This window comes from Lineus longissimus, chromosome 17 (genome assembly GCF_910592395.1).
Source record: "Lineus longissimus chromosome 17, tnLinLong1.2, whole genome shotgun sequence".
NCBI classification, from domain to species: domain Eukaryota; kingdom Metazoa; phylum Nemertea; class Pilidiophora; order Heteronemertea; family Lineidae; genus Lineus; species Lineus longissimus.
Window position 1 is genome coordinate 5,967,383 of NC_088324.1, and position 16,811 is coordinate 5,984,193.

A 16,811-nucleotide genomic window follows, 5' to 3' on the forward strand; every position below is an offset into this window, starting at 1 on the left:
CGCTCCCAACACAAATATCTATAACAAATTACTCACAAAAGGTTATTTATTCATTTCAATGTAGGTTTTGATTCCAACCTTTATCTTCCCATTTGCATAAAAAATATCAATTTTGACCGATTCGAATAGATTATAATTAACTTTTAATTAGAGGTCATAATTTGAGTTTTGAACAATCGGACTACAGACTATCCGTTTCAGATTTGGACTCGCACATCGAGGCATGGTGCGTGCAGGTGCTATCGATCCGTTTTTTTCTAAAAATACCATCCATTTCATTGGTATAAACAAATTAATGCCCTGAAGGCCTCGGTTTATAATTTTCTGAATATTGCCTATTTCCGCCCAAATATCTCCAAAAAGCGATTGTTGGGATCTGGAATGCACTGATGGCTATATTTTTCAAATATTTCCATCTATTAAAGAGAAAGCTTGTTACAAAAACAATAGGCCTAATCTAAAAATAATGCGTGCCGACCGCAGTTACAACTTTGTTATTGTAATTCACGTCATTACCCGCCACTGCCTATGGCTGTTCGGATATTCTGCGGTCACTTGTGTTAATTGCAAACCGGGTCAATGGGCCTACATCTGATTTGAAAGCCGAAAACGGCATTGAATTGAATTCTTGAAAAGAGTATATTTGCGCGACGAGGGGAATTAAATCTGCATGTAAATGGTGTAAAGCAAGCATCAGTTGAGAGGATCGCCGCTTGTCAAAATTGCTTGCCGTAGATGAACCCCAACCATAATATAAACCATCTTCTCTCTGGACTCATCAATTTGTGTATATCACTTAAATATACACTAATACAGTACTAAACATATTGGATACTGGGCCAGGCATATGGTCATCTTTTGACATAGTCGCAATAACGTACATCAGAGAGGAGAATAATCTTCACTATACCCTTAATAACCCTCCCTCGACAATTTTAGCTACCATGACAATGTTTACGCGAATAAAGATCTACAAAATTCCGTGTAGTTCATCACAGCAATCAACAGGCAGACTAACGGTTAGTGTGGACCTTGCATGCATTTACTCTTCACTTACAACAATATCGATTGAATATCATTGATAGCCACAAGCCTTTATAATCACTATATCACTATGTCGCATGGAATCGCATTCGCTATGTCCTTATATTCTTAAACCAGCGTATTCTAGTTGTACTAAGGCCGCATGTTTGACAAGCATTGTCGGCTTAGACCGCTCTGATAATGTTCGATGTAATGTAGGCCTTGATATTTTGGATCTATGGAATGTATACATACATATACAATTTTTGTGTTGACAGTCATGCTATTTACTTCTCTCAATCAAAATGTTATCAGACCATTTATAAGCAGGTGCGACAACGTATTGGGAATGTACATGTATATGATTTGGTACCGCAAGGATAGTATTAAATGGAGAGAAATTTAAAAATATACAATTTTCCCGACGACCAATTTGGGTCCCCCTTGTATTATCTGAGGCTAAAATTGAAAAAAAATAAGAATGTTTTTATTTCATTTCCCCCGCCCCACATAGATTTTGAGTCTGGTGGAATTTTTTTATTCCCGCCCCTCATAGGTTTTTAGATCAAAGAAAACTACTTCTATTGTTTTATTCCCGCCCCACCCTCAAAAAGGTTTTGCGTCTGAAGTTTCGTAATCCAACTGATTAAAAAAGTGTGGCCTGATGAATCAAATGCAGTCAGCAATAAAAATTATCTACATTGTATTGTCTTTTGGTCATAGCTCATGCGTCCATGCAGTCCTAAATTAGGCTCAGATTAATATTCATTTGTCCAAAAAATACGTCAGCTGCGAGTCCTCTTGAACATAGGATGTTTAAAAATACTTAGTCTAGGAGTGGATGATATCTAACCCTTGCATTTTCAACCCGTAAATGTACTTTCCGCTGACCTGGATGTCAAGTATTAAGTAAAGTTTATAATGATCGAAAATATACGCCCGAAAAAGATTGTGTGCTGACCAATAAATGTTGACCTTGTTTTAACTTTAAGTCGACCTATCCAGCTTTTTCAGATGGTTCTTTTCAGAACTCACATTTTATTATCTAAGGTGAGTTGAATATCTCATAGACATCTGCGCTGCTAAGAGTTATTCAAAGGAACAACCTTTACAAGTCCAGCCCCCCCCCCCCCTCCCTCCCCCGCATTAAAATTCAAACGAAGTAGAAAAAAGAGAAACTAACTTTGAACATCGAAGACAATGAACCTTCACATGTATATTTCTATCGTCACTTGGAGTGGCTATAACTGACAGTGATTGTCTATCAGTGATCGATTGACATCAATTACTGACACATCTTATCAAGAAGGAATTTCTGACTTTGATGGCTTGCGTCATAAAATATACCATACTTGACATTTGGCTATTAGTATTAACAACTGTGCCAGAGATACAGGGTGTCACGGTTATGAATGTTGGTCTTTTTTTTAGCGATTAGGTAAACATATGAAAAACTTGCCACCCTCATTTAAGCACGATGCAATGCAAATTTAAATCGCCGCGGCCTGCAATTTAAATCGAACAAATGCCGTGACAAGCGCTCTTTTGCAATGGTCGTCTCAGGTCGCAGTGACAGCGAGTAAGAATACAAAATTCAGCCATTGATTGGTTTACTCCCCGGCAAGAGATCATTTGTCGCCCATACATCATGTACATGTTGCAGCAAATCGATTAAATCGTACGTTTGTGGGGTACGTAGGCCTAACAAAAACCCAAACAGTCACATTGCCGAAAAAAAGATTTTCTGACCAGTAAAAACTCGGGCAAGTGGCAACTCGGGAATTGCGCGACGTCATGGGTGACGCCTATGGCATGTTTTTTGTAGCAAAATTCGATTTGAGCAACATTGCAATTAAAATTCGATTTTTGTGCCTATCTATTCGATTTTAATCAACTTTGTTCGATTCTTCCCTCAATCATTTGATTTTTTTGCATATTCATTCGATTTTTTTCAAACATTTATCAACAAAAAATACTGTTCTTGTTGTATATCAAATCAAACACTATAAATTCATAATCGAATATAACTTAGAAAAAATCAAAAGGTGAAAGAAATAGATCAAAATCAGATTCAAATATATCGCATTAACTGGTCAAAAAACGAAGCATTTTCGATTTTAATTACACCAAATCTTTCTATTTAATCAAAGTATATTCAATTTCAGAATCAAATAAGAAGTATATACGATTTTGAAATCGAATACTCATTCGATTTAAATCGAATAGGTCATTCGATTTAAAATCGAATAGACCATTCGATTTAAAATTGAATATGTCATTCGATTTTTGTAGATTTCTATTCGATTTTGATTGGTCAACCGTAGTCACGTGACAAACTAGCAACCAATTAGAATCGAATGGAATAGAAGCAGAATCGAAAAGACCATTCGATTTAAAACCGAATAGGTCATTCGATTTTGTGTAGATTTCTATTCGATTTTGATTGGTCAATCATAGTCACGTGACAAACTAGCAACCAATTAGAATCGAATGGAATAGGAGCAGAATCGAATGAGACCATTTGATTTAGAAATCGAATACTCATTCGATTTAAATCGAATAGTCATTCGATTTAAATCAAATAGACCATTTGATTTTTAAATCGAATATTGCTTTTCATTTGATATGGAATCGAATGAACATTCATTCTTAAAATCAAATTATCATTCAATTTTTTGTAAGAACTATTTGATTATATCGAAATGTACTTTAATCTATATGACGAATTATGCGATTAATATTGAATAGGTGATTTGTAAGAATCGAATGAGATTGTTTGATCTCGGTCTTGATATTTTAAACTCTTTCCAATACATTTTTGATAAAACAACCTATCATTCGATTCGATTGACAATTTATTTGATTTATTTTTCACTAAAGAAACTATTCATTCGATTTCTGACTGAAATATTGAATGAATCAGTGAATCGCATAGTGCTACACATAACAGGCCATAGACGCCAAAGACGTCATGATCAAGGCAACTTCGGACCTTGAACTAAAGTGGCCGATTCTCAGTTGATATTTGCTATTTTTCAGTAATAAAATGAAGATAAAGAAAACAGATTCACAACCTCAGTGGCACTGTAGTGAACCGCTAGACCACACACATTTCGGACGTAGATTTCGATTGGTATACATTCGTGATACGATAAAATACATTCACGTTAGGACGACATCGTTAAGAGCAGTCAAAATGTTCGCAGGGGATCGAGGGGTTATTTACAAATTGTCTGTGTAAATATTTTTGGCGAGTTATTTTATATTTAATCTACGGCAAGATAAAATTGTGACAGTACACTACAATTCCATGTGTTTTGTGAATGCATGCAAGGCTCCAATGAATTAAAATTAAGAATAATGCCTCCCTACCACCAGTATGTTAGGATCCTAACCAATAATGTTAGGATCGGCCAAATATGTACATTAGCTTGTTCTAACTAAATATATAAATAAAAAGAAATATGTGATTAATAACAAGCCACTGTCTCGCGTATCGTCGGTTTCTTGACAATACTTATGATCAGTTCAGTTGGATCATGTTGCAAATTACCCAAGCTAATTGGTATTTTTGTATGGAATACAAAACTGACATGAATGTACTGTTCATATGTGATGTTTTCTGCATTGCGCAAAAATCGGTTGAGTGGACATTATTATCAATTTCGTGTTCCCATGGCAACCTAAAGGTGTGCCGGTGATTGACTTATTGACTGAAGCATTTCTATATTATCCACGCATGGCAATAATAAGCGGCGGGGGGGGGGGGGGTGGGGTGGGAGAAAGCATTTTCCTTGTAAGCTTTGAGAAAAAAAGGACGGGGTACTTGTTTCCCAAAAAGTCAGGAGATGTTTTTGTCCGTCAGCCTGCACTGCAAAACGCTAAAGTACCGTTTTCAAGAACCTCGTCGGCAGGTTTCAAAAGTGCGCGAATTTCAAACTGGGTAACTTTTAGAGTCCTAAAAGGTACCCAGGATCGTCCTGGGTAACTTTTAGTGGTACCCAGGACGACATCTACCGATTGGACATAAGTGCATGAGCCGTTGATAAACTAGCCATTGTATAGCATCCTATATTGACAGGAAACTAACAGTCTAAATGAGAGGCTAGTAATGAGGAACCGGCGCGATTTATCCGCCGCGTGGCGCTGCAATCGATCATACCAAAACTCTCCATTTCCAATGTGCATCATCATGTTATTTCTGAGCCCAAAAACGATCGCTTATTTTCGACCGATTTGGGCGACGTTTCCTCATTGAAGTCGGCGTTTAGTACATGTGACAAATGCATCGAGTCGATGCGTGTAGAGATGCGATATGCGGGGATGCATTGAGCTGTGTGCATGATGCTTTCGTTTTGTTTCTACTTTCGTTTTGGATTTGGATTTTATTGTGTGCATGATGCTTTCGTTTTGTTTCTGCTTTCGTTTTGGATTTGGATTTTATTGTGTGCATGATGCTTTCGTTTTGTTTCTGCTTTCGTTTTGGATTTGAATTTTATAAGTAAAGCGATTATTTATGATAATGGAATTCGTTTTATTGGACTATAGTAGTCGGAAAATCAGAGATACACTGGCCTTCTCAAATATCATATAGGCCTACGTGATGTAATGAAGTGTAGGCCTACAGGGTGATACCGTACCCAAAAAATGCAACCGATGTAAATGTTGAGGAAAATAACTATCACTTGGGGCCTATATATGTCTCCAGGCTCCAGCTTTTTTGCACATCATCTTAAGTCTTATTGCATGACATTTTAACAAAGATTTAAGACCTGGCCTGGGGGTCAAATAGCCTTTTTGGTGTGCCATTTCAAAAAAAATGGTCAATATGAAGGATTGTAATACAGTGAATTCACATTCACAAACAATGTGTAAATTTATGCATCCGATCTATATGCCAGTATTAAGCGATTACTGCTATTAACGGCAGATGAGAGATACTCAGTTGCAAACGCATGTAGTAGTAGCAGCGATCATAAAAATCGCTCGTTTTCGGGACGCTTAAAGTTTTAAAATGCTGCCTCGAAAATATAACCAAAAGTGACAATGAGTTGAGTGACTCACAAAATATCCTACAAGAAATAACGAAAGCTTTAAAAAAATTCTCAAACGTTAAACTTACTCGCTTCGTCAGTTGCAGTTTTCCTTACCCTAGGCCTAAATTGAGGTCGAATTTGGAATCTTCGGGGGAGCATTTTGACTGGTCCTGACATCGCGTCATGCTGGCGTGGGCTGCTCGAATTGCGTTGTTGCATCTTACGTCATGGTCGCAACATCACTGCGCTGGAACGACGTCATTCTTACACGATTGTTGTAATGAATTGCATTTGGCTGTCTCGATCTGCGAACCATAAAACTATGACTTTATGAGGTTAGCATACCCTCGACTATTGAACCTTGTTTGTTCATTGTAAGTACTGTTAATCGCCCTGCAAACAAGCGATTTAAATTGCTTACCAGCTGATACATGTCGATGTGATTTTAGTCGCATGCGGTGACGCCGATAATCGCTCGTTTAATTTGAATATCGCCGATCGCTATCAAAAGCCAGCGCGATTGCCGGTTTTACCTAAAGACGATATACCTTCTTTTCAGAGTTCGTCGTTTACGTGTAGGCTTTAGAATAAATTAACCTCATGAAGTGCAGAAAATTGGAATAACAAATCTCCATGAAAGCAGTCGTCGTTGCAACATTCTTTCTATTCGTTGCTACGTCAACCGGCTAGGGCTAGGCCTATCTTGTCTGCGGTACAACCGATAATCGCCTGGGTTTTTAAATGGCAGTCGATCGATACAATCCGCGATTTTTTGGTCACAGCTGCAAACGAACGAATATTGCATGCGATCACGATTGCTGGTCGCAGCAATCCTGATTGCGTGTTTGCCATGCGCTTTAGTGTGTAATTTGATGGAGGTTTATCGCCTCGGTGACGCAGAACAATTCAAAGTGATTAGGCCTTATCTAAGATGGGCTATATTAAAGAAACTAAATAATAGATAAAAGAAAAATTAGATTTACATGGATCGTTGTCAAAAGAAACCTCTCGTGGCTGAATCAAAATATCAGCCAGCTCGTGAAAGTGATCAATTTGCCCGGTCGGCTTTTGAAATATAGGTCACAGTCCTCGCAAAAACATGTTTACCTGTCTTATCATCTCGTCCCCCTCAATCATTTCTTCACTGCACCAAATGTATGAGTATGAATAATTATGATTAAATTTAAAAGGTAAATAAATCACTGTTTATTAAGAGTGAATTGACCTGTAATATGGACAATATCAATGAAAAGAAAAAAAAACGAGATAAAGCATTAGGCAGGTTACGCAAGCTTACGTTTTGCGTCAAATGTTACGGTTTGACGCGGGGCCCGGTTGTTAGAAAGCATGTTATCTTATAACATGATGTTGACATGTTGTTTCATGTACATCAATGCACATGTAACAACATATCAGCATGATGTTATGAGCTAACATACTTCTTAACAATCAGATCATGGAGGTCAAATTTAGTTCCTGCACGAGACGCGGCGTACGTCATCGTCTAACGTCATCAGGCTTCACACAGGGCTGAAAAGGTTGTTGATTTATAATCGGTAAGGTTAGGCGAGCGCTCAGCATTCTTAAAATACGTTCATATTTTGATCATATTATGTACCCGTAATATGATTATGAAATTCCGAATGCATCTGTTGATCACGAATAACGTGAAAGGCTAGGCTTTGATCAACTTAAGTTGTATAGTCATGCACTAGAGTTATGTGCCCATTGGCATTGCATGCGATTATGACAACAGACGCGGCAGTGCTTTGTTATGTCACGCCACTGTATAACCGGTCAAACCAAAAATCTCATGCATTTTGAGTTATATGCGATATTGCGTCAAATCTCGAATTCAGCGGGTCCCATACCTAACATGCCTAAAGCATAATTAATAATTGACCCGTCGCAGGACCATCGGCATCCCTGGCAAGATCGAAACCATGACGCCGATGTGAAGAGCTAATGTAGGCTTGAGTCGTCTTACATATTTTGACGCGCGTCGATTGCCGTTGGTCTTGCGTCATAAGGGCAATCCAGTGATTTGCATGTATGCGTGAAACATCCCACAGAGTCGTTTGCAAAACGTGATCATATCCTGAAAAAAGTAGGCTTGCTAAATCTCGCGATTCAAAATCTAAGTAGGACATGAATATCGACAAGATATGTCGCCTTTTAGGCCATAGGCATAAATCAAAATACAATACAATTGTTTTGTATTGTAGTTTCAGGACTAGATTATCATTTGGCATGCCATGTTGGACAATAGCAAGTTGTATTGTATGAAATAAGATATCCACCGAATATAAGACCATTCGCCGCGACTTTTATCAAGAATCAACATAAAGCAGCATATCTTTATTTCAAATGGTGAGTAAAGTTGTCGTTTGGCGTGACGAAGGAATATTCTGAATAAAAAATAGTGCGCATAAAGTGATCCTAAAAATACCAGTTATTCTCCGGGATCCGCCCCATTACGAAAAAAGGAGTGCCCATTTAATCAAAAACATTTTTCGCAATTATACGCCGCTACTTTCTCTCCTCAAAGTCAAACCCCCTCACCCACATTGGGCCTATATATAATTTTTCTGTAGTATACTAATTGTAAATTCGCTCATTACATCAGGAAATTCCTACGTAGGAATGGAAGAATGTCGGGATTATCCGGAGACTTTCTGAATCTGAATGTCCGCCGAGTCCATCATTAGAAAGTAATTGGTTCGACTCTCGGAAAAAAACACCACGAGTGTTTTACCTCTCGTTCATTGAGCTTGACACGTTACCCAAATTTGTCCTTCGCATGAAAAAGCGTGGTTCCGTAAACCTTGGCCAGGTTATAATGGAATGCTACACGTGCATTGAGCTAGTATTTCACAGTGTCGATGACGACATGTTGTTTTCTTTTACATAAATGCAGGTACATGAAACTATTCCCTGGTTGCAGACTTGGTAGTGGCGATGTAATGGAGAGGGGTTTTTTTATCCCAGAGCGGGAACGATACGATATTTGTCCTTGGCTGAAGTTGATTGTTTTGTATCATTATGTCCAGCACGAATCAACAAAGTCAAAAAATCTGGAAACAAAACTACCGGTACAACACCTCAATTAGGACTATAGACCATTCGTATGTTATGTCCGCATCGTTTGGGGCTCTGGAGGGCAAACTACTGGTTGGATTTCTTTGAAGTTTGTTTTTATTGGTCTTCATCTAAACACCAAACAGGATATTTTTTCATTTTTTTAGTAACCATGGTAACGGAATGGTTTTTGTGTATGCATTAGTGTACATTGACGTAGTGCATTGAATTCTGACATTTTCTACTCTGTACGGTTTATTTCTCGACCAATCTGGATGAAAAGTTCAGGTTATTATTTTTTGGTTGCAATCTACTCATGTGCCAAGAATGAATGAGAGAAATCCAGAAACAAAATATGGCATATCTAGGAAACCCTCAAAATGACCATTGGACTCTGCTGAAGAATTTTTGTTTCTGCATTCAGAATGCTGAACCCCTAAATCCTGTTTTGTTTTGAAGCAAGGATGAATAAAAAACAAACTTTAAAGAAATCCACCTAGTAGTTCCCCTCCAGAACACCAAACGATGCGGACACAATATCTACCAATGGACTAGTTGCCAACTTTTGCAAGATAATTTGGGTTCTTTTCAATGGATCGCTGGTTTTTGCTGGTTTTTTTGAAACAGTATTTTAACGAGGTTCTAAAACCCCTGTAAGACAAAGATGCTGACTGAATCACGCCATAAGCACAGAAATAAAACAATGTTGTCTCTCGGGCCAAAATTCCCTGTATCTCCTTCATCTTTTAGACTTCAGAGCTTCTCTAAAAAAAACAGGTCATCTTACATTTTCAAGCATTAACATTTGAAGTAGATCAGAATAGTTTCCAACCTTTGCCGTTTCCCGTGGTGAAAAAAACTTAATTGATTTTTCCTAAATGATTTCCTTTCCAGACATGCAGGCGATGACCAGTTTGTGATCTTGCGATGTCTCGACCCATGGTGCTAGCGCCGGCCCTGACGGTGCTCGTTTTGGGAGTATTATCATTTGGTCTTCCACAATGCAGTCTTGCTCAATGTAAGTACAGCTGGTAGGCCTACAAAAACAACAGAGAGTACTACGTGTATTTTTGATGATTAATGTTGTCAGCTTTCTACGCTCGCCTGGATTTTAATTGCTACAAGCAGGTCTTGCAAGCTCACGAAAAGGTAAGGTATACGTCTCTGGGGAGTTGTGATGTCATAATGCGCGGTGTTAATCAACCCATCCCAAGCCCTGCCTTATGTCTGCTTCAACGTACCACCCTTCCTCATCTAAACCCAGACATTGGAGTAATCCTGTCTCGTTATGGCTGTATCTCAGTACAGGAACTCCTCGCCAAACGTAATTCGTACTTGGCATGTAACTTTATATTTTCCAGCTCCACCCAACTTAGCATCGGATGTTAGCATAACGTCCATCACGACGACGTCCGCTGTCGCCTCATGGACACAGACCGTGGGAGACTTTGACAATTACGAGATGACCATTATCCCTTCGGTAGGAGTAATATTCACTCCAGCATCAATTCTCAAGTCTTCAACTTCGCCCTCGACAAATGTGACCGGCCTTACTATTGGAAATCGGTATACCATTTCGGTGCGCACTCTAAAAGGAATAACCAACGGAACTGCAAAGACGAAAACATTTAACACCAGTAAGATCCATTACCCTTATTCTCCCAAATTACAACAAAAACCTCACCTCTTGCCAGTCAAGGTGACCTTGCTTACAAAAAAAGATCTAGCTCCGACAAATCCAAATTATAGTATATCTGGTATATCTTGAATGAGTTTCATGAGCTCTATAATATGACTGACCGGACTACTCCTAATTTCAGAACCGACAGCTGTCTCGCAGGCATCTGTTGGTATCCAAGCAGGAACTCTTACAGAGACAACCGCAACTCTCACTTGGGGTGCAGTGACTATGGGGGAATTCGACAACTAGATCTTCAGTATCACCCCGCTGCACCCCAGCGGTACCGTGATGTAATGTTTCCAAGTTCATGCATGAAACACTACCTACACCCTTGCTTATCATTTGTTGCAGTTCCATCTGAAGTCAACCTCTCGACCGTCAACATCACCAGCCGAACCTCTACCGCTGCCACACTCAACTGGGATCCAGTTACCAATGGGACATTCGATAATTATTTGCTAAGTATCAGTCCGATCGCTGGTGGAGCTACAGTTTCTCCGAGCACCGTACCTCGAGGGACTGAGAATGCCAACCTGCAGAGTCTCACTGCTGGAACAGAGTATACTATAGCGATAAAGACCGAGTATGGAAATGAAACGAGTGCTGGTCAAACATACAAATTAAAAACACGTACGTTTTGTAGTATCCTTTTTCTTCCATTGTGCCCCCCCCCCCTCCCAAGTCCAAGTCCCTTACGATAAGGAGAAAGCAGATTCCTCGTCGTATCTTTGAATTTGACCAGTGTAGCTATACAGAAGATGATGAGAGAAGTTGTTTTACTTTCGAATGTTTTGATGTTTTTTGGTCCCTCAACCAGTTTTTCTCCTTTGTCCTTTCTTTGAGATTTCTCGAACAGGATCGACATGGTTCACACCTTTATTTGTACAACCTGGGTTATATCTTTGAGAAGAGAAAAAGATGAAGCAGTGCCATTGGAGATCGAGTAGTTCTAATTAGCAATAAATATTTTGCTATTCACTACCAAGTCCACTTTGAATCATCAAAAATAATCTCAAGAACTCGACCCCCATTCCACGATACAAATACAACACATTACGGGGGGGGGGGTTGTCTGAGATGACGACATGTTTAGCAGAGGACCCAATCACTGAATCAGTCAAGTTCAGAAATCGCGAAAAACGCAGTGTGCGGGACAAAATCCGGGCACAGTCCCGTTCCTCTGTGAGAGAATATGAATTATATGGGTTAGCTCAGTCTGCTTATTTCATAATTCGTCATCTGCAAATTCTCGCTCCCAGTGCTTGATCATTTCCATACGTTCTCTTAGGCTTTACTAATGCCCAACCAGTTTAAGCCCCGCTCGCCTCCAACCCTCGACAATGCTTGTTTCCAAACCAATGCTTATACTTCTAGTTCCTGGTGACGTCATCCGCTCATCCATCCAGGTCGCCCCCGGCACTTTGACCTCAATTTCGGCTACAATTTCCTGGGACGCAGTCACCATGGGGTCATTTGATAGCTATAAACTCAGTATACAGCCGACAGGAGGCGCCAAGGTTGTCAGTTCTGTCCTCAAGGGAGCGCAAACATCAAATCTCAATGCGTTGAGAGCTGGGATACAGTACACGGTCGTGATCACGACCGTTTGGGGAGTGTTAGAGAGCGCCGGGTCTAGTTTCCAATTTACTACGGGTAAGAGTTTTGCTTCGTTGGTTAATGAAATGGTTGTATGGGGATAACGTAATGATGATGATCGGTAGATTTTGTAATCTGTATTCGAGAGATAAAACTAGGAAAGGACGGTTTGATACTCTGCCGTTCATGTCGAAGACTAGCAGAGATAAGATGGGTTCAACATTAGCGAACACTGAAAAAAATAATTTTTCCAAAAAATGTTGCATTTCCATGGGCAGTAAAAATGGAACAATTAAAACTCCTTTATGTTCCCCGAGACCTAGAAATTTGGTCAATTCTCGAGAAAAAAACAGCTGAACCTACAAATGTAGAACAAATTGCAACCAATTTGTTGTTGTTTGTTTTCTCGTAGTTTTGACGTGTAGAAAATATCAAATTTTTAATAAATCACGTAATGTAAAAGTCGAAAAACTTTGCCATAGCAACCATAAGTGTTTTGCCTTAAAGCATGTCATTTCTGATATAGTTTCGCCAGTTTTGGTTGCTTTCTCACGAAATTATCAAACTCTGTTAATGCAGTAATCATTTCTTCTACTTTTCGGTTACCATGGCAACGCATTTTCAGTCGATGTTAATGAGTTTTATAACTATTAAGATACTGGTGATCATCCATTAATATCCTGGCTAAGAATTCTATTCCTTCATTTTGAAATTTGATCACATTATTTGACTTAACTTCATGTTGCCAAGCTCGGTCTGTAGTTTGGTCATATCACGCCCGGCAGTTTCACATAAGGGCGTTACGTCTTGTCCCGGTTCGGCGGTTGTTCAAAAGCACAAAAGTTACTTTATTCCTCACGGTTACGTTAAGAAGTAACATCGAGGACGTTATCCCTTTCAGTTCAACCCATTAAAATGTTCGCGTTAAGACTGAACGTCTTCATTAAGCTAACTCAGCCCAGGATGTTCTCTCAATTGTAAATGTCATCCATTGAAAATGCAGTTTGAAGACGCTTTTGATGATCGACTAAAGCGCTCTTCATCACTGGAAAGACTCTGATCTTATCTTCCTATAGGAACGCACCTCCTTTGATATACACACAGATCAATTCGTACCACAGAAATCACTCCGAAAATAGCTGGTGCTCTAGCAAAATGCTCTAAAAAACGTAGTTAAGTCAGTTCAGCGCGATGCCCATTGATGCAATGGAAATGCATTACAATTCGCCGTTACCATTGTTGTGTTCTCCCCATGTTATTTGTATTTTGAAGACATCGACTCAACCGGCCAGAATGCAAGCATAGGAATAGGATAAGTTGACTGAAGTTCATTCCCATGATCTAATTAAATTGAAGATTGGTTTACTTTGAGGCACGTTCATTTTATGTCCTGACAATATGATTTGAGTTCTCAAAACATATTTCTTTCTAGTGCCAAACGCTATTAGCGACGCAAATATCGTATTCTCTCTCGTCGAGGCTGATTCTGCGCGGGTCTCATGGATGGCCGCCAGTGGAAGCTTTGATAGCTACATCGTCAAGATAAGCCCTACTGTGGGAGGAGCAAAACCCGAGAATAACACTGTGCAGAAGGGAACTGAATCGACTAACTTGGTCTTTCTCACCGCTGGCACTGCATACGACGTCTCGATAACTACCTCGGCCGGTGGGGTGGAGAGCACCCCAGCGTCCAAGACATTTTGGACTAGTAAGTCATCATACGGTTGCAGTCGAAAGATAAATTTCCCTTTAACTTACTAGATCGAACGTTGTTACGAATACCAAACGTACACTCCCCCCTCAAGGACATGACACTAACAACTCGCTTAAATTAATTTTTCTTCCCGGTTAATTTTGAGATTGCTAATTAGTAACAGGCTGAACGTCTTTTGGAAATTTGAGGTACATTTGACGGGTATATATATAATCACTATAATGTAGGATAAACCGAAAAAAACCAGCGCCATCAACATACGGGAGTCTTTACCGAGTTCGTGCTTAAAACAGCTAACTGTTCAAGGCTTGCATATCTTTTTTCATCAGAGCCAGCTTTTGTCACCAAAGACTCCATCATTATCTCGAATTTGACCACAACTTCGGCCATAATGTCATGGGCCCCTGTGACTGTGGGCACATTCGACAACTACACCATCACCATCAGCCCTACCAGCGCAGGCGAGGAAGTTGTACCAAATACCGTCCCCAAGGGAATCGAGACGACTGATTTGAAGAAACTCCTTGCGGGAACAGCCTACAATATCACCATCAAAACTACACACAAGGGAAAGGAGAGTGCGAGTAAAACTGTTACGTTCACCACCAGTAAGTTTTTGGCAAAAGAATGAGTTGATACGCTTGCACAATCTAGGTCAAGTTAGTGTCATGGCATCGGCATCTGGCTTTATAAATCATGCTTCAAGTTGTTAACAATACTTTTGACATTTTGTAAAAAGTGCTCAACATCATCCTGAGATGTGCAAAATCCTGCAGTCATTCATTTGTAAATGGTGAACAACTTAAAAAACGTATAGTCGAACACGACGAGAAAGAAATCATTTTAAAAATCAGAATTTGTTGAGACAAAAATCTTGACGCTGCTGTTAATAGTAACTCCAGTGAACCTTTTTTCCACCCCAGCGTGTCAGAGAGTCAATACTTCCAACACCTATTATTTCAGGACCAAATCCAGTTGATAAAACTTCCATCACCTTTTCCAATATTCTTACCGTGAACGCCACTGTCACGTGGCAAGCGGCAAACGGTACTTTCGCAGACTACATCGTGAGAATCAGCCCGTCAACAAATGGTGCGAAGGCAAATCCAGCGATTGTAGCGAAAAGTACTCTTTCAACCTCTTTGACCTCGCTGACGGCCGGTACGGCGTACACAGTCGGGATCATTGTGCGGGTTGGAACAACCGAGAGTACTGAGGCCACCAAGGTGCTGAAAACGAGTGAGTATACAACGTTGATTTCCCTTTGGTGAGTATGTTCTTGACTATTGGGTGATTCTACTGACTGTTTTGCGATGGCAGGCCTTACAGCTTATGGAACACCACATCCCGCGAAAGCAAGACATTGTAGGCAGAAGCCTTACAATTTCTGTCCTCTGCTCGTGAAGACAAAGAAAATTATATGATAAGGAAACTGCAATTGAGTAGCTGATCCGACTCCGAGTCACAAGATGGCTCGAGATGATTTTCCCCAAAATTATAAAGAAAATGTCGATACACTAGTAGGAGGCTTTCCGACTTATTAACCGGTTCTCTAGTCTAAGTTTTCCTGATTTATCCGGCCAAGATTTGTGAGCACTCAGAATGACCCTATAAGTGTGTGAATACTAATTAGCTCACTCAGTTCGGTCACCTCAAGGCTCAATAACTAACTTCTAGGTACTCGTTCTTGAATGCCCTATTTTGGGAAGCCCAATAATTTTTCACAGGTTTTCTAGAAATCCGACCATTCAGATAAAAAATGGCGGACATTGTCGGACTTTTGTCGGATAAATCAGGAAAAAGTTAGTGAAACCTTAAGAAGTCGGACAAAGACTCCTAATTGTAATAGCTGTAGCCACGGATTCCTTTCTGTCAGTTCTGTATACCCATTCTCTCACGAGTAGAAAACATCAAGAAATGCGAGTTGACGACTTTTGAGTTGACGACTTTGGGACCTCGCCTGCGATATTAATACCGATATTGTTATTTTTGGGATGGACCAGCGTTCATGTGGTATTTGCCTTGCTTCATGCATTTTCGCAAATTTTTCTACAGATTACACACTGGGTGTTATGAGGGAACGCTGGAACGTTCCTAATCCTATCGTACAACAGGTTGTCCCTGGTTCACTTTCTGCAATATCGCTGAAGAATTCAAACACATTGTAAACCTTTTGGGGCAAAGTTGTGATTTTCTCTAGTTTTGTCAACCCGATCAATGTTTAGCGCGAGCTTTGCAGCAATGACAGCAGAGCCGAGTCAGACACAGGCCTTGCATGGGACGATGAGGCAGGCATCAGATACTGTGTAAGATTTAACAATCCTTTTGTCCCAAGATAGAGTGTCAAAGGCTTGTGTCTTAAACTGAGTAACATTTGCATTGGTTTCAGGGCCAGATGCGGTCGCACCGGCTACCATCAAAGTAACGGCAGTGACAGCAAACTCTGCAGTCCTTAGCTGGAATACAGTCTCGTCGGGGACGGTTGATAAGTACCTAATTGGTCTTACTCCAAACACTGGAGGAGCCGAGGCCTTCCCGAACGCCGTCAACGTAGGGACTACCACAACTAACCTAGTGCGCCTCACTGCGGGGACATTATATAGAAGTGCAATAACGACACAATATGGGAACCAAACGGGAGTTGCTACAACGCATTCATTTTCAACATGTAAGTACCAATGAC

The 16,811-nt window shown here is 40.0% G+C and overlaps 1 protein-coding gene across 3 annotated transcripts in view; it reads left to right on the top strand.

Annotated features, from left to right (window-relative positions):
• The window catches only part of LOC135501482 (receptor-type tyrosine-protein phosphatase F-like), a 43,637-nt gene that overhangs the window by 4,158 nt on the left and 22,668 nt on the right, over nucleotides 1-16,811 (top strand). Inside the window, exons 1-9 of one of the 3 annotated variants that reach the window (XM_064793616.1) lie at nucleotides 8,413-8,429; nucleotides 10,032-10,155; nucleotides 10,499-10,774; nucleotides 11,170-11,448; nucleotides 12,193-12,471; nucleotides 13,847-14,122; nucleotides 14,458-14,736; nucleotides 15,092-15,367; nucleotides 16,518-16,796. In XM_064793616.1, the coding sequence (XP_064649686.1) occupies nucleotides 10,065-10,155; nucleotides 10,499-10,774; nucleotides 11,170-11,448; nucleotides 12,193-12,471; nucleotides 13,847-14,122; nucleotides 14,458-14,736; nucleotides 15,092-15,367; nucleotides 16,518-16,796 (2,035 nt within the window). In that variant the 5' untranslated portion in view covers nucleotides 8,413-8,429; nucleotides 10,032-10,064. Of the gene's footprint in view, nucleotides 1-8,412; nucleotides 8,430-10,031; nucleotides 10,156-10,498; nucleotides 10,775-11,169; nucleotides 11,449-12,192; nucleotides 12,472-13,846; nucleotides 14,123-14,457; nucleotides 14,737-15,091; nucleotides 15,368-16,517; nucleotides 16,797-16,811 lie in introns of those variants that run through there. The other 2 variants (XM_064793615.1, XM_064793617.1) reach the window with 2 other exon arrangements.